The 27841-nt window shown below is 36.6% G+C and overlaps 1 protein-coding gene across 3 annotated transcripts; it reads left to right on the forward strand.

Moving 5' to 3' along the window:
• The first annotated feature begins 706 nt into the window (after nucleotides 1-706).
• LOC105431928 (uncharacterized) lies at nucleotides 707-27515 on the forward strand. 3 transcript variants are annotated; one of them, XR_016139434.1, is made up of 4 exons: nucleotides 707-890; nucleotides 958-1042; nucleotides 23139-23322; nucleotides 25903-27515. XR_016139434.1 is itself a non-coding variant. In XM_089077744.1 (3 exons), exons 2-3 carry the CDS (start codon nucleotides 23292-23294, stop codon nucleotides 26037-26039), a joined length of 168 nt encoding a protein of 55 aa, XP_088933870.1. In that variant the 5' UTR covers nucleotides 707-1042; nucleotides 23139-23291; the 3' UTR covers nucleotides 26040-27515. The 3 variants fall into 3 exon arrangements, 2 of the variants coding, with proteins under 2 accessions (XP_088933870.1, XP_088933861.1); XM_089077744.1 differs by having other exon boundaries at nucleotides 707-1042; XM_089077735.1 differs by lacking the exon at nucleotides 23139-23322.
• The last annotated feature ends 326 nt before the right edge of the window (nucleotides 27516-27841 follow it).

A 27841-nucleotide genomic window follows, 5' to 3' on the forward strand; every position in this document is an offset into this window, starting at 1 on the left:
AATTATAATTATTAAAATATATAAAGAAAATTAAAAATTGAATAAATTAAAAATTAAATAATCGGTTAAGTTAAAGAATTATGAAATACATAATGTAATAAATATTTATAGATATACTTATGTAATAAATATATTTTTTATATATAACTTATACAATATATAAATAGATAAAAAATATAAAAAGATGAAATAGAAGTAAAAGGAAGACAATTCTCATTCAGTTAAAAAATTCTTTTTGCTAATGTATATATTATATACATAAATATTATATACATAATTTTCAATTTTGGTTTGCAACATGATAAAAAGCACGAGAAATGTGACAATGTACAAAGCAATAAAATATAATTAATGTCAATTTAAACTAAAATGCTGAAAATATATTCCGCATCATTTTGATTTTGTTAATTAATCTCAGTTTAATAAATTGTAAATTTGTTCACATGACGAATTTCATAATATTCGCATTAATAAAGAATAGGATCTGTAATATCATTTTATTTTTTTCTTCAGGATTGATCGGCCGTAGATCCGAACAGATTCCTATCAAGGACATCCGCTATGTTCGACAAACCCGCATGCGGTATGCATATCCGAGTAATATATTGCGAATTGTTGCGGGCTGTAGGCAAAGGCAATCGTACCGGCGCTTTGCTTAATTAATTTTAATGAAGGTAGGAACCAATCCATCGCGCGGACGACGGCGACGGCGTCGACCGGTCGAAGATCGATGAACTACGAGCACAGTGTCCGTCTGGCCCGCCGAGATATAACAATTCCAGCTGTCAGTCGCATCCCTCACGCTCGAATAGATTCGACTCCGGAAGAGGAGAGGACAGTACCAGCGGAGCGTATGTCAAAGACAAAACAAAAGGAGCAGGCGGAAGAGGGTCGGTCAATTCGCTGTCTCCTTCCTGTTTTCATTTCCCGCCCGATTCTGATTCTGTACCTTCGTAGAATCCCCGGACCTTTCGCAGTGGCGGATTGGCCTATGTGGCGATGGTCCCTTCGGAATCTATCGAATTATCTTTAATTTGTGCAGGTATTTATAATTGTATTTTTTTTTACAATCTACAATCTACAATCTACAATTGATAAAGATCTCATCAGGAGCATAGAATAATTTAATGATAAATTATATTTTAATGCTATCACATACTACACGTCCTCGCTTCCCTTCCTACTTCCTTTAATTTTTCCTTCCACCCTGTTAACAAATCTTTGCCGAACAATTTCAGTTACAAAATTCATCTCAATCCAGACACATTTTCCAACAACATCACTCATAGTTCCTTGTTCACTCCGAACGATAAGTGATTCTTAAATTTGTCACCTGGCCTGATCCTGACAAAGGTTCAATGCTTACTTCAATTAGGAAAATTTTGCTTTATCTAGACATAGACGTTAAGAAATGGTAATTGAAACTATTAAAAACGTGGAGAAAAACATTGCTAAATGCCCACAGAATATTCAATTACAGTTACGAAATAGATTTATATCACTAATTAATAACTTATCATCCTTTACCTCTCTTAAAAATAGCATTAATGAAGGACTATCATTATTATATAAAAACACTCTTTCTTTCACTAGACAATATCCAGATATAATTTTCACTCAGGCCAATAAAGGCAATGTGACCGTTGCACTGGACAGGGATATGTATATTTCCAAAGTCAACGACTTACTGAAGGATACAGATACTTACACCAAAATAAAAAAAGATCCTACTAAAATCATTATTAAAAAATTGCGTGATTTCCTCAAGACGTAGCAAAAATCGAAATTTATATCGGAGTCTGGGTACCATAGGATGATGGTTAGCGATGGAATGTTACCTAGGGCTTACGATTTACAGAAGATACATAAACAAGATTTTCCATTTAGATTGATCGTTTCTTGCGTTGATAGTCCGCTATATGCTTTGGCATCTTCTCTTAATAAACTCATTATGAAGAGCATTCCAAAGTCTGATACTGGCATTGATAATAGCTTTCAACTCATCCAAAAATTATCGAATGTACACATTGACGATGACTTCTCATTGATTTCATTGGATGTTAAATCTTTGTTCACTAATGTGCCATTTGATTTGGGGATGGACAGCATTTCCAAACGATGGGAATATAGCCATAGCGTCGAATTGCGACATCCCTAAGGAAGAATTCCTGAAAGCGGTTTCTTTGGTCTGCATTCCACATATTTTAAATTTGATAATCAGATTTATAAACAAACTTTCGGCCTACCCATGGGTTCTCCGCTGTCCCCGATTATAGCGGATTTGGTGATGAGGGATCTCGAGGAGAGGGCGGTTGGGAACATAGATATTGATTTATCTTTTTACTATCGCTATGTTGATGATATAGCTTTGGCCCTCATGGTAAAATCAAAAATATTCTCGGAACATTTAATTCTTTCTACCCGCGTCTACAATTTACTTGTGAAGTTGGTGGGGGGGGGGGGGGAGTTGAGCTTTTTGGAGATTACCAAGTGAAAGTTGTAAATGAAGTTATGCACTTCGATTGGTACCATAAGCCGACCTTTTCTGGAAGATATTTGAACTATCTATCACAACATCCCTTATTCCAGAAAAGAAGCATAGTTTAGGCTTGGTAAATAGAGCCTTCTCCTTGTCGCACCCTCAATATCAATAAAAAAATTTAGAATCTGTAGTTTCCACATTGCTGGGTAACGATTATCCTCTCAAATTTATATTCAACTGCAGAGCTCGGAAGTTAAAAACTTTATTGCATAGGAAAGATGATATACTAAATACTGACAATGAATCTAAGGACAATGACAAGAAAACTAAATGGCTCACGTTGCCATTCAACTCAGCCATCGTAAAGAAAGTCCAAGCTATTAGTAATAATCATGGTACTAAATTGTCCTTCTTTAACCTGAATAGATTGGAGAGAATAATCCGAACTCAGAAAGACAAGAACCCCTTGGAAACATAAAAATATTGTTTATAAAATCGAATGCGATAATTGCGAAAAATGTTATGTGGGGCAGACCAAGAGACAATTGAAGACTAGATTGAGCGAACATCGTAGTCACATTCGCAGGAATACTAATATTAAATCCGTCATTACAGATCAGTAGATTGGACTCCAATCACGATTTTTCTTGGGACAGAGTTAAAATATTTGATACGGAACGTGCGAAAAACACTTGATTTCGGAAATGCTGTTCAAATTACAAAAAGATAACACTAAATCTACAAATAGATACAGAATGCCTTCATCATTCGTGAGTCTCTGTTCTCGATAAATTGTAATTTTTATTGACCTTAATTAGTTTTTAATTATTGTTCCGATCAAGTAATTTGTTTTGTTTACCACTTATATACACTGTTGGACAGTCTTTTGACTAGCACACTTGGCGTTTTCGTAATATCTTTTATAAATTTGACTTTATTTTTTGTAATTTCATTCGACAATACGTTTCCTGTTTTATTCATTTTTCAACATTATGTATGGCTTAGCTCTTCAGTGGTAAGTGTAACTATTTTAAATTACTTAATTCTATCGGTCGATTTTCAATTATATTGTATGTGGTTTCATTAGGGATATATATAAGTTTTCCTCACACGACATGGCAACCGGTGTGGGCGACACACCATTTACCTTACCACATTAGAGTTGCAGTCTTAACCGATTGTTGTTCACTGAAGATGACTCAAACTTGAGTCGAAACGTTTGAGAATTCATTAAATAAAAATTATACAATTAATTGCGCACTTCTTACCGCGCCCTTCTCATTGCACCTTTGTTTGTATTATTTAATTTCGAGAAACTTATATCTTTATTTTAAATTATATTTTACTTTCTTTTTCTAAAAAAAAAAAAAACAAAAATCAATCAAGAATATTTATTGTAAACAAAACATAATTATATATTGTCAACAAGGAAAAGTTAAATATGGTTGAATTTTTAATTATTGTTTAAGCATGAAAGATGATCCTCCTTGAGGATTGAAACGTCTACGATATTATTTATATCGAATTACATATTTGTGTAATTTATTTTTGTAATTTGTGATTATATCTGAAAGTCAGCACGTCGATCTTGCTTAGCTCGCTAGTCCTTCTTTCACTCATTCGAAAATTTAAATGTTTCTTCCGCTTGGTGCAATCAATTCTACGAATTCTGAATCTGTCCCGTTGAATCTTTCGAACAGTTGCTTTTGAAATATCATTGGAATCGCGACATTACGATTTCAGTATCGACGTTGTGCAACGTTGCGGTTAAATATCTGCCAAGCGAAGATGCGATCCACCTAAATCCACCACTTTTAATGGAACGTACTTGACGGTCGGTGACAGGTGTCGCGGAAATGTGCGCTGCGGAAAGTTCGAATATATCGCGATTTTTATTAAAAGATAAACCACAATACGTAACGACTCGATCGATCATTTGATCGACATAATTTCTTTGTAGTGAACAAACTCGACAAGCTGTCGTTATTTTACAAGTAACAGTTGTAAACGTTACTTTCAAAAGATTTTAATATCCAAATTAATTCAAGAAAAACATACGTATAAAAAATCGCAAATAGATTATAGAAAGTATATATCTTGAATAATACTTTATAGAAAATGACTGAATTTTTATCGTCTCTCCGCATCATTTTGTACTCCTACCACTTCCAAAAAATTATTTGGGGGAATTCTTGCTCAGTGACGATGAATGAAATCGCGCATTCGGCAAGAATATCTTTTTTTATCTTTTCTTCAAGGACTGCCGAAGGTTTTCATGTGGAGGTATCGCGTTACCACAGTTAGTCCGTGGATGGATCCTCCCCATTTGTCTCCGACGTCGCGTTCGTTATTTGTTCCATCTCCTGGATCTGGCGAAGAGAGGCTCCCTTTTCGCCTTGTAGGAAGCCGTCGCCCGCAGCCGCCGCCGCAAATATTAATCCGCGAAGAAATTCGCCGCGGAGTGTGCCGACCCTGTCCTCTTCCTCGTTTCTCCTTCCCTCATCTTCTTCATCCCCTGACTCGCGTGCACGTTTATCCTCCTACCCTCTCTGGATTGAACGCACGCAATTTATGGCCCTGGTACCTTATCTTCTGCACGCTTTCGGATAAAACGGTAGACGCAGTGGCGTAAACAGATGAGGGTGCACTCGGGACGCTCAGCATTTAATCCTCTTATCCGATCTACTTTTATTTCATGTTTAAAATGTGATGAGGATTGCCCACAACGTTCTTAGATTTTCTCAATTTACCTTACATTTGTTATTTTACCAATATTTTATATTATATGTCATATAATGTTACATATGTTAAAATAAATAAATATATATATATATATATATATATATATATATATATATTTATTTTAACATATGTAACATTATATGACATATATATATATATATATTTAATTAAAATAATATTGAAGTTTATAGATATCAATTTAAATTTAAATACATCAAACGTTTAGGAAATAATCGGAATAGCAAAGTTCCAACAGACAATATGTGCTTCAACTAAAACACACAGTTTTAATATATTAATTGAGAATTCCTCTCATCGTTTCTCCTAAATGCTCAGTTGATGTCATCGTTAAGCAACCCGAATCCACATTCAATAAAATTCTATGACATTCTTAGAGTTGCCGAATGACATACTCCAACGAAATGACGGAGCGAAGAAGAAAGGCTCCAGTGACGACGACGGAATTGCCGCGAATGAGGCGTGGAATTTCGTGGGGAGTCTCGAATTCATGGCTCGTTTCTTATCGTCAGCGCCTTATCTACTCATATCAATTAGGTTCTTCGGCGACGATGTGCTTCTGTCGGCGCACATTCCAACGGCCCTTTCATCGTCGCCTTTGCCCATTCTCCCGAGACCGTTTCGCCGTTTGCCCTTCGACCTTCGGCTCCTCGGCTATCGGCTCGTTTCCGACCGATTGGTTTTTCTAAGAGAGAATATTTTCGGCGAGCCTGGCGTTCCGGCGCGGTTGGCACGCGACCACCCCCGCGATTGCATTTACGGCGGTTCTCCTCGACGTAGGGCACTTCCGATGATCGTCTTCTCGTCTCTGACGCGAGGTTCGATGTTGAGGCCATGAAATATGGGATTCGACGGGGTTTTTGTAGACATCGATGAAACAATGCAAAAAGTTTCATATGATAGAGGTAAAAAAATTTTATAACATATTTACGATATTTATTTACTTATTTTATTATCTTGATAGGCTATATTTCTTATATCAGTACTTTTTTGTTTTAAATTATTTTTGTTTTAAAATATTTAAAAAATTAAAATATTTAAAATATTTAAAATATTTTTATTTTCCACATTTTCCTCATCTTATTCAACTTGGAGTAACTTTATGATATCAATTCTTTTCTTAGATGTATAATTGTTAATATTTGTAACAATTTTTTTCTGATTATAAAACATTTATAATGGAATAATAAACATTTATGTTAGAATAATAGATATATTGATTCGCGATGTTGAATGTTTACAACTTTTAATTTTTGGTAATTGAAATTTGAATTATCAAAAGTCTTCTCTTTGTCTCCATTCTTATCCTTTATAAAAAAGGAGATGTTAAGTCGATTACTCGCATTTCTCGAAGTTTATTGTTGCCGCTTTTCCGCGATGCTGATTGGTTCTTTTGTTGCGCTAATTTCGTGAGTTAATGTCAATTTGCAAATTGTAAATTGACAATTTGTAAAGGCGAGCAAGGTTAGTAGCGAATAAAATTTTGAATCGGTTTTGAACAAGGTCAAAGATAAGATGAACAAGAATGAATGAGTTTCTATTTTTCATCACGACGGTACGTCGCTGCCATACCAAAGAATAAATAATAATAAATAAAGAATATAAAAATATATAACATGAAAAGCTTAGTGGCGCGCGCATAGCGCGCGCCTGTTATGTTCTTAGTTAAATAAATAAAATGTAAATAAATAATAAAATATTATTATACGTAATAATGCGGGATGAAATAAAAATAAAGATTATTTTTAGTCTTATTTTTCTATATTTTTTTAAGCGATGTAATATTTTATTGTTATATATTTAATTAACATTCACTTAACATTCTCTCGATTATACAGAGGCGAAATAGTATTGCTTTATAAAGAATTGAAAAATAATTAATCGAGTAACGTTTCTCCAGCAATTTTCAAATCTGAATTTCATCTACGTCTCGTTCATAAATAACCGATGCAGATACACGTCTCTGTTCTATTGATGGGACATAAATGTAACATCGTCGATAATATTCCGTACATATCGCACATACGCTTGCCACCAAGTTTGGAAAGTATCAAAATGGTACCTGAGGATGAGTTATAGTCGCGACTAGACCGGATTATTCTATTACGGCCGACCGGCGAAGACAAACGCGTTGTAAGACGGCCAAGAGGTGCTCGTAACGTGCTGTAACATACGGATTTTAAACGGCACGTTCGCTCCGCGAACACGTGCGGTTATGTCGACTTGGCGCGACACGGCCGGCAATCTCCTTGCAATTCCGGGGGTGCTGCATCCACCCTACTCACCCACCTGCCGGTGCACACCGGAGTGCACACCGTGAAATATTGGTTGGTGAACTACGCTACGGTAGGTCGCGCAAAACTGGCAAAGGAGAAAGGACCGGCGGTCGAGAGGTGGTTAGGAAAAGGGAGGCGAAAGTTTCACGTGCGTGTTGGAAATTTGAATAAACAGACGATACGTGCTCGGTTTAAAAACGGCCTCGTTTCGTGAAAGAGGAACGGGAGACCGAGTTACGCGCGCGCCCCGGCGAGCTCTTTCGCGAACGTCCGCGTTACCTAATCTCCGTGATTCCGACGTTGCAAATATCTCGCGAACGATCTCGTTGCGCGAAAGGTGAATTTATGTACGGTAATGATTGCGTGGTGACCGGAGAAAAATAATTTATTTATAATTGAAAATCGATAACGCAAATTTTCTTTTATTTTTCTAGATATTTTTAATTTTTTTTTCCCCTTTATTTTTCTTCATATTTGATTGAACGCGGTACGGTTTCTTCCTTGCCTTTTCTAGCTCCAACGTTAAATATTTTGGCGAAACGTGAGCCTCAGATGAAGTGTGTTTTATCCGAAATTAGAAGATTAAATCACCAGTTGAAAATTATTATAGTTGCCGATAGTTTTGTGAAGAAGAGATTACTTCGGTCTAGGATAAAGACATTGCATTCGTGCTGAAAATTGGATTAAAGCATATCGGAGGGTACGAAGGGCGAGCGGTTGTGAGCGCAACAAGTAACCGGACGGTACGCTCGCCTCCGCGAACTCCGCGTTACATTGTGAAAAAAACGGCAGACAGTATTTATTTTCGTCCGGTGGAAATGCTTTTTGATTTATATGACGTACGTCAAACGGAGCACGAAATTTTCCGGTCTCGTCCTCCGCGCGCGTGTTTCGCGAAGATTTACCCACTGCATGCTCCGACAGACGGGACGATAAGTTCTTCTACACCGGCTCCGTTTCTCAGACGTGACAATGACGAATAACGTCCGCGAAAATCGCGCCCTGCGAGATATTAAGTAACGTGTGATGCGAGATCCATTGTATGCCGTATCGCATGGAAGTATCGCGAGTAACACGTTTTCACCGTTTTTCATAACCGTGGCACGAAGCGCGACGCAGTTTATCATTAACTGTTTAACAGTTTATTGTTAAGAAATTTATCGGAGCTTTTCGTCGTTATTAAACCGTTTAATACGATCCTCCTGGACTGAAAGTATTGTATTATTTTGATTTGAGCGTGCTTGCTTTATGATTTATTTAATTTATTTTGTTTATTGGTTATTCTTTCTTTAGAGGTAAAACGTAGCTATTGTGTTACAATATCTTGCAATGGCACATCTTTCGTGAAACGTGCGGTTGCCGTCTTACCTTACCTTTTGCAAAATAAATTCTTATACCGTGTCTACGATCGTAAAAATTTTGTGTACGTTTTATTGCGCCGATACGCCACGGCGCGAAACGTGGTTCAGGATAACCGAAAGGGATCAACGATTGAAGGGGAAAACAACGGATTATTATACTATGCGGATCGTGTATACTTTCACGAACGATGCACAGCGACATATATGTATGTGCGATATTCGACGTCTATAGCTAGCGGTATTATTAGAAAGCTCTCGCGTCGTAAAATGAGATTTTTTTTTCCAGACAAAATGTAATTTTCAGCATTTTCGAGTGAAGTCGCTGAAGCCTCTTGACCCGAAGGCTTCAGTATGGCGATTACCGACGATTTCTGCTCTGTTATAGGCAGCTATTAGGGAACGGCTTTAGTTTAAGAGAGAACTAGAGGGCTTTGTTTGCCGCGAAAAGCATACTCTTGCAACGTTCTTATTATATATTTATTGCTAAACGTAGCCGTCTATTTCGCTTCGGACATTTGCATCGTTCACGGTAAATAAGTAATAGGATCCAGGATTAGAGGATCTGCATCCATGAGAGTGAGAGAGAGAGAGATAGATAGATAGAGAGAGAGAGAGAGAGAGAGAGAGAGAGAGAGAGAGAGAGAGAGAAAATGCGAGTCTGAAAACAACGTAATTAGATAATCGTACGCTTGCAATTTGAAACTTTTAAACGCGCCCCTCTTGCCGTAATTTTCTGTGTGGCTTAGTGCTAAATATATATATATATATTTAGCATCGCACTAAGCCACAAGAGGGGCGCGTTTAAAAGTTTCAAATTGCAAGTGTACGATTATATATATATATATATATAAAATGCTGAATATATATTTTACATATTGTTGACATTTCTCTCGATTCCTATAATCCGAATCTTCAACCTCGAGACTTTAACGTATATTGAATACTCAACTGACGATTTCGCACGAAACAATGCAATCGCCTATGGCTATCGAGAGAGCGTGGCTGCACTAATTAATAATGCTTTGCGCTACAATGCGCGTGACGACCGCACGCGTGTCGTCGATGAAATAGAGCCGCATCTGAAGAGTCCACGCGTGATACTCCACGCACATCACCATGTCTGTCCCCCTATGGTAACAAATTCTAATTTCACCGTTCGGCCGACGTGAAATTCAAATGAATTAATTAATTAATAACGCAGCCACGCCGACGCGCACCCATTTCGTTTTCACTTTATTTTTCTTTTCCCTTTTTTCTGTCTCTCGCTTTCTGTATTTTGGATCGGCAGTCAAACCATTTACCTGTACAGCTGATTATCTTTCCCGATCACTTTTGATACATTTCCGAATTGAAAATATTTCATAATAAATTTCTGTCGCTCATTGGTGCTCGATGTTTGACACACGATGCATAAATTTTGCAGGATTCTATGTGAAAAGCGTAAAAGATACTAATTCACGTTTTAAATGAAAATCGTCGAAAAATTATTTAAAAATTCTCGCGAAAGAAAATTTTGCAACAAAAAAAAACTTTTATAAAGACAATTTATTACAGAAAGAAAGAAATGTAATAAATAAGTCTATTTTCGCAGATGATTAATCTACATTTACGTATTGTTACATTGAAAATGTATAAAGCGCATATACATGTTTTTGTCATCATAATAGCTTTGTCATAACATTCTAATTGGCGCGAGGAAATAAACTTTCATATTATTGTAAGACACTACTCCCCAATGTAAAACCAACTAGTATGACTAAGAACGAATGAAATTCAATTCAATTCTCAACGAATCCAATTCACAATTCTTTTTATCATCCTTTTCACTCGCCGTTGCATTACTGATGCAGCGACGTGCTCGTTTCCGTCGGCGAAACAAATGAATTTCAATTTATGATTCAATTTTCGAAGCCAAAACGCTCCAGTAACTCTCAGTGGACCAAATATAAGGACCTAAATAATATATGAAACATCTATTGAAAGAAATAAAGATTAACACGTCCGTTAAAAATTATAAAAAGAATTTTTCCTTATATTTTAGACGTTATATAAACTTTGAAAATACTAATAGTATTTAAAAAACTATTTTGCTCATGTCAAACAACATTATATATAACAACTCTTCATCTATATGTTATGCAGTGCGCATAACATTTATATATCACTTGCTATGAATAATATATATAGAACATTCTAAGAAAAAGGTCTCGTCATATTAATCGCACATCTTTTTACGGAGGTACAATCGAAAAATCAAAATGTTTTAATCTGTTTAAAAGTTATAAAATGTTATTTAAATATGAAACTATACACATCATATCACACATATCACATTAAACTTTCAAACCGATTGATACCGTAGTTTAAAAAAAAAAGAAATTAGAATTTTATGTATGGTGTTTTATGACATGCATTCAACGATTGGTATATCATATTACATCACATTAATTTTTAAAATGCTTCGATCTACATAAAAATTATAAATAGAGTAATATAATTAGAATAAATCTTTTTTTACACTCTTGCAAAAAATTAATTCTATCCACCGTCAAACTTTTTTGTATAAAAGCAAAAACATAAAAATATGCCTATTTCGTGCATAAATAGCTATTTCCAATATTTAATAGTTCGATTAGGAATGTTAATTTCATTTTTAGAATGCGACATTAGCAAGTGATCAATAATTATTGAACATGAAACAATGAACATGAAACATTAAATTATTTATATTTTCTAATAATAAATTAATATTAGAAATATCAGAAATTAAAAATTAGCGCTCAATGTTATCTTTTTATTTTATAATAATTTTATTTTATAATTTTATAAGAAATTATAAATAATCTTTAATAATTATAAATTTTCTTATTATTAAAAGATTTTTATATATTAATTGATATCGCATAAGAGTAACCCTCTTTATCACAAGGCCATTTATCACAAGTGATCGATCGTACTTAGTTGTATGTATGCATATTAAAAAGTAAAAAAAAAATCAAATAAAAATAAAAAACAAGAAATAAAAAAAAATTTCTGTTATTTAACGTCCTTGCAATTTGATCTTCTCCACAAGCACATTGACGTTTTACATTTTCAAAATTATTCTGGAAATCTAGAAAGACTCACGCAAGCCCGTCTGCCTCTACCGCGTTTTTCTCCCTTTACCGTCTGTCTACCGTCGTCTTTATTCCCTCACCGTCTGCTCCGCACGAATCTGCTCTACTTATTCGCTCCTCGCGCGATAGCAGCGAATTAAGCCATTCGTTTCATTTCCGAAGCAATCCGACTAGCAGGGAACAAAATTTTCATCCAGAATTGCGCTCACTTTAATTACATTAAAAATTCCTCAATCTTAATCAGAAATCTCATCTTGCTTCGGGCGCGAGTTTAAAATAGTCGCATGTATAACATTCGCGTCGTCGAATCGTCTCGCGTTGAAACAAATTGTAACATCTTTTTTGATCTCGAAGATTCTTGACTTGAAAAAAATATGTGACTGTTTTAACATTTATTTTTAATATCAGAATCAACAACATATATCTGGACCAAGTACTTTATTTACCGTATAAAGTCGAAAATTTAAGACTGCCAACTTTCGACTTCTGTTGCTGTCGTATTAAAAATATGTCGGTTAAAAATATATGAAACGTTTGATCTAGGTATACCGTTGACCATGACCGTTTTTTTTTCTCCTTTGACAGATGGGCGGAATTTTAACGGACCTTACACTGCTCTTTGATTTAATCATGTTGCGTTGCGAATTTCGTTTCGCCGAAATATAAATTAGATCATAAACCGTAGAATTGATTCAGATGTTTGACACGTACATGCACGGCAGCTATTAGCACCCCGCGGCGGAGCGAAATTGCGTTTTAATTCGTTCAACGCAAGCGTAACACGCGTGCCGCGTTGACGATCGACACGGCTAATAAAGTTCAATTCTGTCGCGAGATCCTAGGTCTCCCCTCTTGCTGGGAATTGAGCCAAATCAAAATGTGCAAATGGCGCGTTTTCCGCTCGACGAGTTGAAACGTAATAATCTACACAAACATACACGTCTTTATTTAAAATTCCATCCTGTATTAAAATTTTATTATTAGAAACTTTATTATTTGCGCGTTCTGCAATAAAAATAAAAATCTTTGCGGTTATCGTAGATCAAATCGATTTGTTAATTTCTCGATACAAAACAAAAATTATATCTAGATATTACGTTAAATAACGTCTATTTCAATTTTTTTTCCTTTTTCATCCAAGCTTGATAACAATCTTTATTCTCGACTTGTACTTAATTCTTCGTTCCCTATTCGGTAATCCAACCAGTTTTCGACCGGCGTATATCAACTTGCAGTCCCGCCATATTTCATTCTCCGTAGCGAGAAAGATCTCTGACGAGGAGAACGACGAAGAAACGGCATTCGCCCTCTGCTCCTCGATCGAGCACATTCGTCCCGCGGCGCGCCACGCCAATGGGGCGCAGATTGATGACGGTGGGACGGAAGGAGGAAGAAACATGGATGGAATGTACCAGGGCCAATTAGCGAAGCGCGGGGCACCGCATTTGTCCTCGTTACCAAGGATATTAAGTAATAAGAAAGAATAAGGATCCCCGGCGATATTGCCGAGCGCGATACGTGACTCGCCGACCGTGGCGAGCCGATCTGATATACGATCACCGCGCTTAAACGAGAAATAATTGCCGCGGGAAAACTCTCGCGCTGAGAATCCTCGGAGAGCATTCGCGTCACGCGATGACGCCACGTCCTGATCTTTCGAGGCGAACCGCGAAGCACACCCCGGGAAAACGAAACTTCGCGGAACTTTGTCCAAGTTTAAATTTCCGCATCAATGGCGCACATATTCCGAGGAAGGCAACAAGAGTATCAGGAACTCTGGACTTTGAATTATTCCTCAATATGCCTAACGAAATTATTCTAGAATAACACACCTACTTCCAGAAACTTGAAAAGGCAAAGTTTAATCGCACTGTTACATAGATATACACATAGGTTTCTATAGCATGTTTGTAATAATTTTTTATTACATTCTTATCACATTCTTTTATTATATTTACAATTTATAGAAATACTACAAGAATTATATTTGAGATAGCATACGTGACAATATATTTTTCTCTTTTCTTAAAGTAAAAAAAGTAGCATACTTATAATAGAATTTAAAAATCAGTTCTAATTTACATGGATGAATATATTATATTGTTTTTTTTATTATGTAATAGACACACAAGTTTCTATAACATTGTTTATAATAATTTTTTATCAAATTTTTCATTATATTTAAAATTTATAAAAATGCTACAAGAATTACATTTGAAATAGACGGCATAGATGACAATATATTTTTCTCTTTTCTCAAAGCGAACAAAGTAGCTTTTAATAAGAATGCGAAATTATTTTTTTTTAAACTGTAATAATGAACAACAATAGAATCTAAAAACCAGCTCTAGTTTAATATGGATTAATACGCGTTGCACTGTGTTTTCCGTTATATAATATATCCGTTCAATGTATTCACAATGTATTCCAACATTTTGCAAATAATGATCGCGGAAAATGACAGAATGAATTTAGTTTGACGAGGCTCGGACTTGAGATAAAAGACACGGCACGGCAGAACTGCATGGCTATCGCGATTACATTTGACTCTGCCGGATCTAAAACCGGATCGCGCGCGGGCGCATATTTAATAAACAATAGAACGCATAGGAAGAGAAGTGCAATTCCAGAGAGCAACTGCAACTGGAGCGGTAGCTGCAAAGCGCACGGCTCGCTTTGCGAAAACGAGAACTCGGTCGTAAAGGGGAAAACGTGGCGGACTGGTCGGCCTGCTCTCCGGTTGCGGTTTACCGACCGGCTCGTACACGCACAATGTTGCGAGCGAGAGATCTAGGATAAACCGAATTATTCCGCGAGAGTTGCGATTAAACGGATTTGCATTGGGCCCGATACGTTGCGCTCGTCATAAGTAGATTATGCACGGCGGTTCGGATTTCAGGAGCCGGCAGGAACCTCCTCGCCACATCGACGTAGATGTGTATTTGAGAAGGAAAGCAGTTGGAAAGCAGTTGCGCTGCGTTTTCCTGCATAAACTTCTCCTCTTTTTCCCCTTTTCTCTTGTTTTTGCCCAGAGTCCATGTCGTACTTCGTTAGACGTCATCGATATCGCGGATCTTTTTGTTCCCGGCGACAAGATTATCCGAAGAGAATGTCGTGGTATCCGGATGTCGTGGTAATCCGTTTTCGATCAATTTTGTTAGCGTAAATCACCAATGTGGATTCTTCTAAAATTTTATTCGTTTCGAGAAAGATCCTGTTCTTATGAGAATTACTCGAAGATTATTTTTCTCCGGATAAAGGAGATTATTTAGGATCAAGTAAAATTGTTTCAATTTATTTCAAAACTACATACGCGCGAGCATTATTCATTTATATATGTAATAAACTGTATTGATTTGCGTTTAACATGAAAATAAAATGTTTAATTATTCATAATAATTTAGATTAAAGCTATCAATTTCAGTTCGTAATCATTTTAGTAATGTTGATTAAAAGAATTCTGTAAATATTTTATTATGCATAAAATTAGAAGCGGTGTACATAAAGTGGTGTTCATATTACTTTTTTAAAATGTAGTTTTAAGTCTATTAGATGCAAAACTGATATGCAAGGTGTATTGATTAAATGTCATTACTATAGCACTTCCCAAGCTTTCATCGCGTGATGGCATTCTCATTAAATTAATGTACTATGTGAACAATGGGTTCGTCATAATATGCACTTAAGAAAGACTCTCTTATTTTATAATCATCATATAACAGCATCGTGATTCCGTCAAAAATTTTTTCCATCAAGAGTATATCGCTTAAAATTTTAATCATAATATAAACGATAAAGACACAAGATTGACATGCAATACTTAAAGTAAATACTTTTATAAGACACAGAAGTAGTTATACACGTCTTGTTACATGGCCAGTAAATTCAGTAAATGTACGCTTTATTTACTCGGAGGAAACACGACCTTCTAGATTGGCGTGCATGTCGTTCTAATTAATCCTCCGTTTTCTCTCTTTCGCCCAAGTTTTCTGCAGACGCCAATTTAGATTGTCAACGGCAGTTTTATCCTGCACGCGAAATGCGAGCTTATGACGTCAGTTCAGATTCGGCTGGACGCGAAGTGGCGTGCATGACAGTGTGATCGATAGAGCGACCTATCTTCCTGATGTGTAACCTACGCAAACTTTCTCTTTCAATTACGGCAAAACCTTCGACCTTATCTGCTTCCAACCGCGCCACGACCATCGACCAACACACATTTCGATCTCGACAGTTTTTTCTCGGTCTTCCTGGTTAATATTTAATCGGTCAACTGCCCACCGTGATTGGGAGACAGACGAGCGAAGATGGAACGAGAGACGATAAATAATGACGGAGATATCGAGAGGGTCGAAAAAAGGCTCGAGAAAATAGGCTGAGGACACGGAGGGTTCTTCTCTCGCGAAGAGTCGTCCGGGAATTTTCCATCGATTCTGAAAATATTCGGCGCACCACGGGACTTTTATTTTACGCGCGATACCTTCTGATCTCAACATCGATGTCTTCCTCTGTTCAATGACGACGTGAATTTTCGTGAATTTTCTAGGAAAGTGAACACGGAAGATTCCCGCAAATATCCATTTCTTCGAAGATACTTTTGCGAAGATTTTCTCGCAATGTAACCAATATGATATTTCGAGAATATCCTGAAAACTTTGAAAATGATTTTTTCATGATCGTTTGACTTTTCTTTTAAGATAATAATTTTTTTATGGCTTATTTCTTTCACACCTATATATACGTTCTAATCCCCTGCTTTCGATTTCTTTAAAAAAAAACATCGCCAGCTGTCGGTTCCTTAATACTTTCTCGCACTGAAGGAATAGTAAGAGATAGTAACCAGTTTCCAATCCTTATCCCATCTAGATGATTACCATGTTTACAATGATAACGCTTTAAAATATATATGCACCACTCTTTTGCTCCAATAGTTGCACATTCGTCCAGTATATTTCTGTTACTTTGTAATTTCTGTTACAGCTGAAGAATTACATTTTTCAGTTATGTTTACTGATCGCATTTGATTCTGTTCTACAAGGAAAAGCAGTTAATTAGTTAAAATAAACAAATATTCCACATGACTCCAATAGTCAAATTGGTTAAAATAGCAAGTTTAAATCCTGGCTAAGCTAATATTTTTTGTAATAAAAATTCTTTTCTCGCGGGAATTGATATTACAAAAAATTAATTGGAAAGATATAGCTTTCGATAACTACGTTTCAAAGATGTTTAAATAAACAGCAGCATGCAGTTAGCAACGAAGACCAAAAGTGGGTTCTTGACTTTATTTAATAAATTTAAAGATTAAAAAGATTAATAGATGCTGAAAGTTTTGCCCAACCGTGCTTGAATTATCTATTTTGTGCTAATGAATTAGTTATGAAGTTCAGATTTTTAAGATTTCATTTACATTTTTAATACTCTTACATTTACATTTTTATATACTCTTTTATATACTAATTCTAGTATAATTACAGACAAAGAATCTATAAAACGCGCAATTTTTATTTAGCTTGCAATTTATTATACGGATTATTAACGGAGAAGAAAATCTCGGAAAGAATCATTCTCAATATATTCCATTACATAATCGACGATTCTCTTCTGTGCTTCTCTGCCTCTCTCTTTTCTGCGGACATTATGCGATTTAAATTTGAAAGCTGATCCTCCAAAGCGTCTGCATTAAAACTCGTTTAACTTAAACGATTCGATTGCAAATGCTATGTGCGTCTAACGCATCGTTGAAGATAAAATGATTACGCGAGGGAGGAGCGTAAGCCGATATATTCCCCTTCATTTTCGCGAATCGCTTAAAAATGCGCTGGCAGAGAGGACTGACAGTATTACACTAAGCATGTATCGATTTACAGTTTTAGTAGCACTATGAAAAACGAATTTGTTTATAATGTTAATAATATTGTTATGCATTTTTTTAAAGAGTTTTAATTAAAAAAGAAATAGGTCTTCAATTCTATCCTTGAGTTATATGGCATTTACTGTTATTTAAATTGAATCAAATGAAAAACACAACGTGGATATAAATAGGCTTTGTAAAAAATAAAGCGACGTATACTATGAACATTTTTTCTTTCTTTGTTTACGTGTATATATGTAAGAGAAAGAGGATAAGGGAGAAACTGATTTCGATCCGACGCAGTTTTATCCGATAGGTAGTTCATTCAAAATTCCATTGTACCAAGTTTTTGAAGCGTAGCATAAATTTTTTAGTAAAAATAGTATTTAGAGCGAGAATGAAAAATAGAGAAACACTGTATGTACGAATTAGTTGCACAGTATGATTCACTTCGCTTGTCATGCATAATAAAAGTCGGATATTGTATGGGAAATTATCGGTTCGAAATCTGAAATTTAGTTTTGTTCACGTTAACCACAATGGTAACCACTTGTGGAGGGTATCACGTTATATATTCCATATTGTGCGTTATTGTGTCGATTTCTCACTTTTCTAACGATAGCAGCAAACGTGGCGTAACATAGGGAATATGGGAGTGAATAATACATCGAATACCATTATTTTTCCTCTTTCAGATATTCCGTGTCCATCACTTTTTCCAAACTATTCGCGACTTTTTATCTTATAAAAGGCGGGACAGTTTTCTATTGTGGAAAGCTATGGACCGCGATGAGATTCTCGTTTACTTCCGACGGGGCAGATCTCAAGAACGCCAATAACGTTTCTTCGGTCTTGCAATATGTTTCAATTTGTCATACCACTTTATCCGATCAGTCGAGCGCGTGTTGGGGGTGTTCGGAAACTTATTTGGATGAGAAACGTATGGAGCACGCGTCTCCAAAGACGTTCTCGCACACTACTGTGAGGAAACGGAGTCGCCAACATCGTCGACTCTTTCCGGTCGCGTAGCAGCAGCACTTACGAGAATTATAATTTTCCTGATTCGGCGACAGTCTAAGCTCCAAGGAAGCAGTGATGCACGTGCCCCTTCATCCACCAGTTCTCCCACTTGGTTTATCTTATTAGGAAGACCCTTACCCTAAGCAAATCACGATTTGATGGAGATGAGTCGACGAAAACGTCGGAAACTAACCGGTGAATTTCCAATCGATTTTTTGAAGTCGGCCGTCAAGCCAACGGCGAATCTCGTTACGAGCAGAAATCGGGATATCCGATATTAATCATATTAGTCAGCGAAAATCCAACGAAAATATTGCGAAATGGATATTGCTTCTCAAATCTCTTTAAAAGTGCTCAAGCTTATTAGATAAAGAAATAAAAAATAAATAAATAAGAATGCAATACAGATTTAATTTTAATGCCATGATTACTTATATATTACTTACATATTATTATAGTGTTCTTTCAAATCAAAATGTAAAAATGAACAGTGATAAATAATTATTACAAAACTATTTATAAATACGCGATAATTCACTAATTTTATAATTCAGTTTCTCTTAATTATTTCTTTGTTTTCAAATCAAGTATAAAAATGGAAAGAGTGATGATAATTATTACAAAACTATTTATAATATACATATTTATAAATATGCGATAATCATTAATTTTATAATCTAGTGTTTCTTAATTATTTCTTTTTTTAAATCCATTGTAAAAATGAATAGAGAGTAATAATAATTATTACAAAGCTATTTATAAATACGCCACAATCATTAATTTTATAATCTAGTTTCTCTTAATTATTTCTTTTTTTCAAATTATCAAGTGTAAAAATGATCAGAGAGTAATAATAAGTATTACAAAACTATTTATAAATATACGATAAATATTAATTTTATAATCAAGCTTCTCTTATTTATTTCTCTTATGTTAGTTGTTTTTAATTACCTCTTGCGTTTCACAGATTTCCTGTACCTCACTGCTACTGCCGCACTCACCCACATACATGTGTGAAAGTGCGTTACGAATGCTCGAGTACTTGCAATGTAGTCTCACGGTTGTTTCACGCGTTGATATTTACGAGAGACTGCAAATGTCGCGGTATGTCGAGGTGGGACGATATTTTAAATTTTATTAAAGTCATAGCTAAGGCGCTTTTCATGTGGCGTGTCGGCGCAGGGTGCGTTCTCAGGAAGGCAGTTTCAGAGAGTGGACTTTTTTATGCGCGTAATAGCACCCCGTCGCATCGTTGGAATGCCGACGAGTGGTTGTTCTAACGCAAGTGCGAGGACGATACTCGTCTCTTACATAACGCCTATGCTGTATAAAAGTAGCCTATGAAAGCTTTTAGAACACTTCTGCATCCGGAGATTCCCGAGAAAGGGATGCCTCGAAGAAAAAAGAATCCGATCTTCGCTCGAGACCTTTTCCACGTTTTCTCTCATTGTCGGATTTAAATTAGGACAATCAAATCAAATGGATACTTCCGTATTTTTTACGCTGGCTCATTAAGAAATATCCGTTTTCTTAAAAAAATCAAGGAAACGAGAAAAAAAATAATACAAAAAAATATATAATTCGGCACAAGTTACAATAATATGAGAAATAGCACGCAGATAATCGCGAAAAAATAACTTTTACGATGCGACAGTTGACGCGTGGATATATTTAGTCGATGAGTGTGACTACGGTTGAAAATAATAAGCCGAGCACGAAACACGATGATATTCCCACGGGAATATTTCGACCGCGGCCGTTTGTCGGCGTTAAAGTTATCCGCGTATTTACATTGTTCCACCCACGTAAGCTTGTAAACGGTGCAGGGGCTCTGTCATTTACGAGACGTCGACGTTGTTCCTCACTGGCCCATTTGCAAAGAGAACCCTACTCGAATAAAAACGGCAGAGAAACATGCAGGAAAGGGTCGATGATTGAGCGAAGAGGTGTTATTGAAAATATAAGCGAAAGAAACTCAACGCGAGGAGGATACTTAAGTCATTCTTAGAAGAAAAGGTGCTGTTGAGAAAGGGCCGCAATAAGAAATCTTCCCTTTCTTTGGCACTGCAATAAGGGAAAATTGTTAATACCGAACCTTCATAGCAGCTTTCTTTGATGTCTCTTTCGTAATATCGGGCCACCGGCGCTGTTTTCGTTCGCCGCATGACTTTGCCGAAACTTTTTGTCGCAAGATTTTTTTTTTATATTTCTCGAATTGGAATGAATTGGAATTGAGACGGCAAGACGCAAGTATCGGTGGTCGACACGGACTTGGTTTCGTTTCTATTTCGACAGACATCGCGATCGTTATTCGCGATTCGCTCGTTTCCGTGCACGAATCGCGAACTTTGTTTCGCGTGTCGAAGCTTTTCCTACTTCTCGCTACTTAATCCCTTTTGTTCTTGCCTTCTGCCTAACGCGCGTGTTCGACGGACGGTCTCGAACCCGTTCCGCTATTTTTGCAAGGTAACTCGACTCGCGGCGAAGAGAGATTAGCCGCGCCAAGCCGATTTGTGCGGTTCCTACAAATCCCGCGTTTAAATACCACGAGGATTCGCGACAGGCACGGTCGAAATATTCGTCAGAGACGGACGGAACATTCGAAGGAAAATATTTCACAATAGAGCTTTACACGTCGCGGAATTCGATATGAATGTTACATCGACGGAAACACGATGTAATATTTTTAGCTCGGTTTTCCTGTAATCGTTGTTTCTGAACAAACAATACCAACGTTTTGTAAAAATCTACAAAAATTACGAGGTTTTACGATCAGAAAGAATCGTGGAAGTTATTTATCTTATTTACATCGAGTATCTCTCGATTACGCATCGTGTCCTCCATTCAGCAATGGTGGTCACGAATACGCAAAATTGGTAGTCATCTAATCTGCATATCTCCATTCCTGAAGATATCGCGTAGCAGCTACAACTTCAGAAGCAAGTCCGAGCACGTTGATATACTAAAATCTCGGTGACGCTGATGCGCATCAAGATTGTATAAGAACATCATCAAGAAATACGAAAGAAAATGATTTTCTTTATCCGATGTCCAGACCGTTCGCAATCGCGAGTGTTCTTCAAAAAGCCTCAAAGTTACAAAAGTGGATTACATTATAATATTATCGGGAATCAATATAAAATAATTAGTATCAATATAAGTAGACGATAGTAGATGTAAATAGGTACATAATTTATCAAATTTTTGAAGTACACAGCGTTAAAGAGCAAAATATTTTTTACTTTATTAATGAAGTACGTTATAGTAACTTTTTTAAGAAAATCGATTTTTTTACATTTTTTGAAAGATTAATATCTTAAAAATATAGTTATAAAAAATTTTCATGAAATTTGAATATTTCTCGAGTTGTATAAGTTATATTGAAAAAGCATACGTATCTGGCTGGTTGCCCTAAAATAAGCTTTAGCCTAACTTAAACCTTGTTCAGTCTTTGTTATAGATGTTTCGACTACAAAAATTCTCTCGATCATGTAGCCTACCGTATTTGTTTCGCCAGCGATCGATTCACTACGATAAATTAGTAAATTCAACTGATAAATATTCTATATTAAAACTTTAAACGCGCTTTTCTTGAAATCACTTTTCTTCAACTGACGATGTCTATAACTAGAACAATTTTTGATCGATTGTTTTAAAGTTTTAAGAACTTAATTTCACAAAATGACTAGTTTTAGTTAAGCGCAGGGATTTTTTCAAAATTATAGTATATATAATTTCTGTGTTTAAACAAAATTGAATATAATTATATACATCATTTCTGAACAAAGCGTTTAAAGATGTTAAAATCTAATGAAATTTAAATTTCTTTTCAGATCACTGATTATATGAATAAAATTATTTAAAAAAATTTGTACACTTAACTGAAACTATACTCATGTAGTTTCGAAATTTTCAAGAATTTTTCATTTCCGATAATTACTTGAATAATTATTGAAAGTTTCCGATAATTACTTGAATAATTATTGAAAGTTTCCGATAATTACTCTTTACGCTGCTGATGGATCATGTTTTTTGAATACAAGGATCTGCACAATGTGCATTACTATATACATATATTTATATTTTCATATACAAAAATTCTTAATTCTTAACCTCAAAGTCTATCCAATTGATGTCTATCTAATTAATATTTTTCCTAAGACTGATAGTTAGTAAAAAAAAAAATCCCAAAAAGAAATTTTTGGGTCTTAATAAAGACTATAGCGTATCCCATTATTAAAGGAATGAAAGATAAATATTATGCCACAGAGTATACGAGGAGCCGTGCCGGGATGTCAGGATAAATGCAAGACCACCGCTTCTCTGGTGATGCACCGCCGTCGGTGACGTAAACAACGTTCACGGAGTCGCGCCCGCAACGTGAGTGATGCATCGCTCGCCACGGTCGGTGCAGTTGGATTGATGCAGGCTGTCGTGGACCACCGTCTATACGGTGAATACAAAGTATCGAGCAATACACAAACGGAGCTTCGAGGAGAGTGAACGAGAGCGAGGAGAACCGCTCGGTTCTCTCGGCGGAGAGAGATCGGGCGCGTGCGCGCGTCGAGAGGACGCAGAATGGAGTTTACTCCGACGAATTCAATCTCCGTGTGAGAAAAGACGAGATTGTCGGCCCGATCGTCTATGCATGCGCCACGCGGGAAGGAAAATGCGGGGCATCGCTCGTCGTCGTCGTCGTCGTCGTCGTCGTCGTCGTCGTCGTCGTCGTCGTCGTCGTCGTCGTCGTCGTCGTCGTCGTCGTGCCGAGCTCCTCGTTGCTGCCGAGGGAAGAATCGAGCTGCACTTAAGGATGATATCCTTGCGATTTGAAGGGACGTGGAATCTTTTCCTCTTTTTCTGTCTCCCTCTCACTCTTTCGTTCTCGATCGTTGGTTGCCCGCGACCCTTCCTGAAATATCCGCACAGCACCCCGAGGGGCAGGCGACGATGAAATATAAAATGATCCTCCATACTCGACAATTGGATTTATGCGTGACAAACGCGCGCGACAGTAAATATTTATTTCGATGTTATTCATCGTTATACAAAAGCCAGTTTACATTGTTTCGAGTATTTCGTGAAAATTTGCACAAACTTGCACAAACTTGAAATTTGAAATTTGTGATTTCTATTTCAAACGGATTTATGACTTTAACAAATGTAATGTAATGCGTCCACGATTTCAGGAAAAATGGAACAATACGTTTGAATCTAATAGATACGCATATGTGTATGTGTATTTAAAAGAGAAAAGGAATACGCATGTATGTGTATGTGCGTATAAAGGAGGTACGTTTGTGTACGCTTCAGCGGAAATACAATTTATTTTACGTTTCTTGTACCAAGTTGATCCTATATACATATCTCGTTGTGCCTCGATTCTTGTCGATCGTCCTGAAAGCGCAACTCGTAATTTATGCATCCCCCTATCGTTGCATAACGATACGCGACGTTACTCACTCTGGCGCTGGGCCGCACGAAGATGAACCAAACCGAGCGCAATGCGTTATTTATTAATGTATTTATCCGCGCATAATCTCTACGCGCTCTTACGTCCGGATAAGATGATATACAAGCGGCGTGTATTTTAAGTCACGAGGGAATAAGGGATGCCGCATGCGCTACGCGAGTTGCAGATGCGTCTTGTTCGGTTTGTTTGTCGAAGTTGAAATACCTGCGGCCCGGAGTTCTCGATCTAGAAAATTTCTCGTTTGTTTCCATTATTTTACATACTGCAGCATATCTCTATTTTCTTATCGCACTGTAGACGAAATAACTCTTTTTTATTACGAATTTTGCTGACCTATTAATTTTATTTTTCCAAATTTGATTTCTACAAATGCGCGGAACATCTTTTTTTGTTATTTTCTAATTCCCTTCCTTGTTTGATATAGAATAATTGTCATTAGCTGATGAGATAAAATAAGATAAAATTTTATTCAAATTCTAATGACCACTATGCAAATCGCTTTTCTTCATTTAATTAATTATTCTGTTCTATTATTTATTATGGAATAAAAAAAACTTGTAATCAGGAACATCAGAGTGTTAATTTTTCACGATAGATTGAAATAAACGTCGTAGAAATGCGATATGCGAATGTTACTTATTTCTTAAAAGGAAGAGAGGGTAGATATGTGGTAGATTTTCCTGCGTGATCCTTTTTATACACTAAAAAGCATCGAAATGGGGTTCAACACGCGAATCGATAAAATGCAAACGCGAAATGTAGAAAAATAAAGCAACGTCGAGAGCAAAATATACTTCGATGTGCACGTTCTACGTGATCCGCGTTGGACGTGCTGTGTACTCTTTATTTACGTACTGCATGTATTACAAGTTTTTTTTGCACAACGTTGTTATTTGCGTCGCAACAAAAAAGTGGTATCGTTATTAAGATTACAACATTACAATTGTGAAATGTATTATTTTGCGGCGCGTGTTTCCCGAAATTTACGACGCGAAGAGCGTTTTCAACGCTGATATATCCCCATGCGCGAAATATTTTAATCGTATTTTCATAAATTTGTATGAAATTTATAAGCAGCCCTTAGCGGCGTGCACGGGTCGAGACGTGCGCGAAATAACAAAAACATCATATATATCGATAATATGCTAATCGCGGTAATGAGATTGTGCAAAATTATAAACGTAAAAGCAAAGACAATTAGTGCGTCAAGCACGAAGAAGCTACGAATGAATGAAAGAAGAAGTCAAATCGGGACGCGCGTTCGTGAAGAAAGGGTAGCAAAGGGAAACTTTTATCTCTCTGCGAATGTGCGGCACGTTCTTTTCATAATGTGTCGCGGAATCATTTAAAGTTGCTGCTATTCGTGCAAGTAGCAGGAGGAGAACGCGAAGAGATAGAGCCGGGAGGGCGTCGGGGAGAGAAGTGAGAGAGGGAGGAAAGAAGGACGCGTCTCTCAGGAGAATATCGCCTTGAAGCTTTGTTCGTCGCGAGATACACTCGACATTTACTTACCGTCGTACGTCGGCCATTGTTAATTCGCTGAACAAACTTTTTCAATTGCAGGAACAGCGCCAGGGCAAGGCGTAGAGAAGGCCACTCGCAACGGAGAATTGGAGTCTCTGAAGAATTCTCGATCGTACCCGGTCGAAAGTGGAAAAGCCGTAAACCGGACTATCGGCGCATTGGGACATGAAGTTTGAACCAGCTCGCTCTCCTCTACTGCCCCGCCCCCCTCCCCTTCTCCCCCCTCCACTAGCCCATCTTTTCGAACAATTGTACAATTGATATTGATTCCTTTTCGTTCCGGAGAAACGTCCGTCATTTACAAGCGACTCCCATCCTGGAAAATGTTCACGATACGACTTTAATCAGTCGGGAAGTTCGAGCAACGTTAATCCTGTGAAACAATGCCTTTGAAAACCGGTGAATAATTTCGAGACTTTGACATGAAGTGCACTCCTTGGCCTTCGTTAAGAGAGACAAAGAATAATTAAATTGAAAATAGAGAAACTAAAGAGAACGACGAAGAGCTAAAATAGATACTACAAATTCGAAGTATTTATAGCGTTTGTCTCCATTCTATTATAACAAAATCTGATATCCTCAAACTATAAGTTTTGATGCTTTATCATTTACATAACACAATTTTTAAAAAATTCTCTTTTTATATTTAATTTATGTGTAAATTTAACTTTACGAAGTCACTCGTAACAGGGAAAACGATTTTTGAAGCCATCCGGCCGCGAGAGTTACGACTTGGCGAGGCGGAAAAACGCGTTCCTGAAAAATGCGAAATGTGTCTGACGGAAACCACCTTTGCGCTCGTCAGATTTTCGTCATAATCCTGGAATCTCATGGAGGTGAAGAGACGATCGTGACGGGACGAAGGGGGCGAAAGGGAATCTGAAAAGCAGGGAGGAAAAACGGGAAGGTTGTGAAGGAGCCATTGACATTGACTTTGCTCCGTTGGTGAAATGAAAGAAGAAGAAGAAGGAGGAGGAGAAGAAGAAAAAGAAGAAGAAGAAGAAGAAGAGACAGAAGACGACAAGAAGGAAAATGAAAAATGTCATGGGAAAAAGGAATGATGTTTTTGAGATGGACTCTGGCGAAGGTGAAAATTCATGAGGTAGCCAATTGCGCAATATCCACGGATTATAGATATATAAAAAGATAATTTTTAATTTAATAAATTAACTTGGCCCAGAGAATCCAATTTAATTAACCAAAAAATATATAGCAGGAAGATTTTTTATTAATCATTCATGGAAACTAACCGATTCTCTCTCTCTCTCTCTCTCTCTCTCTCTCTCTCTCTCTCTCTCTCTCTTCTCTCTCTCTCTCTCTCTCTCTTCCTCTCTTGTATAAAGTGTAAATTATTGGTTCTGTGAATAATGAAAAACAATGATTTCGAGCTTTTAAGAGAATGAATCAAAGTTTCGGCAAAAAGGATATATTATTTCGACGATTTCCCGACAATGTGAGATAAATCATTTTATCGAAAATGAAGATTACTTTAATAAATCAAAATTCGATGTGTTATTAAAAAAAATAAAGATAAATTTATGCAATATATTTCTGTGACAAAATCTTTTAGAAAAATTTAAAGCAATATCCAATACATCGATGATTATATAGAATAAATAAATTCCTGCTCAGCTATCTGCATTCAGCAATAATATATGTCTTTTTCATTGTAGCCCCCTCCCCATCCACGAATCAATTTTTCGACAATGCATACGATTTAAAGTGACGTGCTTACTCTCAACAAATCAGGAGCACATAAAAGATAGCGAAAGTGCCCGCGCATTTGGAGTTTTGTTGCATGAACTAGTTTCGCCGGAAGTTCTTACATGTCTCGATATGAAGTGTAGTCCCCGTGAGAAAATATTTAGATGTCCTGACACGAAAGCCGATATATCGATCGGAATACACTTGAGAGGAGTTGTCAGTGATAATGTCGTGCAACAACGAATTTTGATATTTCGAAAATATTCAGCGATTC

Source organism: Pogonomyrmex barbatus, unplaced genomic scaffold (genome assembly GCF_055798465.1).
Source record: "Pogonomyrmex barbatus isolate J1 unplaced genomic scaffold, ASM5579846v1 scaffold1, whole genome shotgun sequence".
In the NCBI taxonomy this organism is placed as follows: Eukaryota; Metazoa; Arthropoda; class Insecta; order Hymenoptera; family Formicidae; genus Pogonomyrmex; species Pogonomyrmex barbatus.

What these genes read in the sequence shown, in the direction of transcription:
- LOC105431928 (XM_089077735.1), top strand. Translation starts at nt 731, where the DNA reads ATGAACTACGAGCACAGTGTCCGTCTGGCCCGCCGAGATATAACAATT. An exon ending in AAAGGAGCAGGCGGAAGAGG is followed by an intron (nt 891 to 957) that starts GTCGGTCAATTC and finishes GTACCTTCGTAG; the next exon opens with AATCCCCGGACCTTTCGCAG. An exon ending in ATTATCTTTAATTTGTGCAG is followed by an intron (nt 1,043 to 25,902) that starts GTATTTATAATT and finishes TTTCAATTGCAG; the next exon opens with GAACAGCGCCAGGGCAAGGC.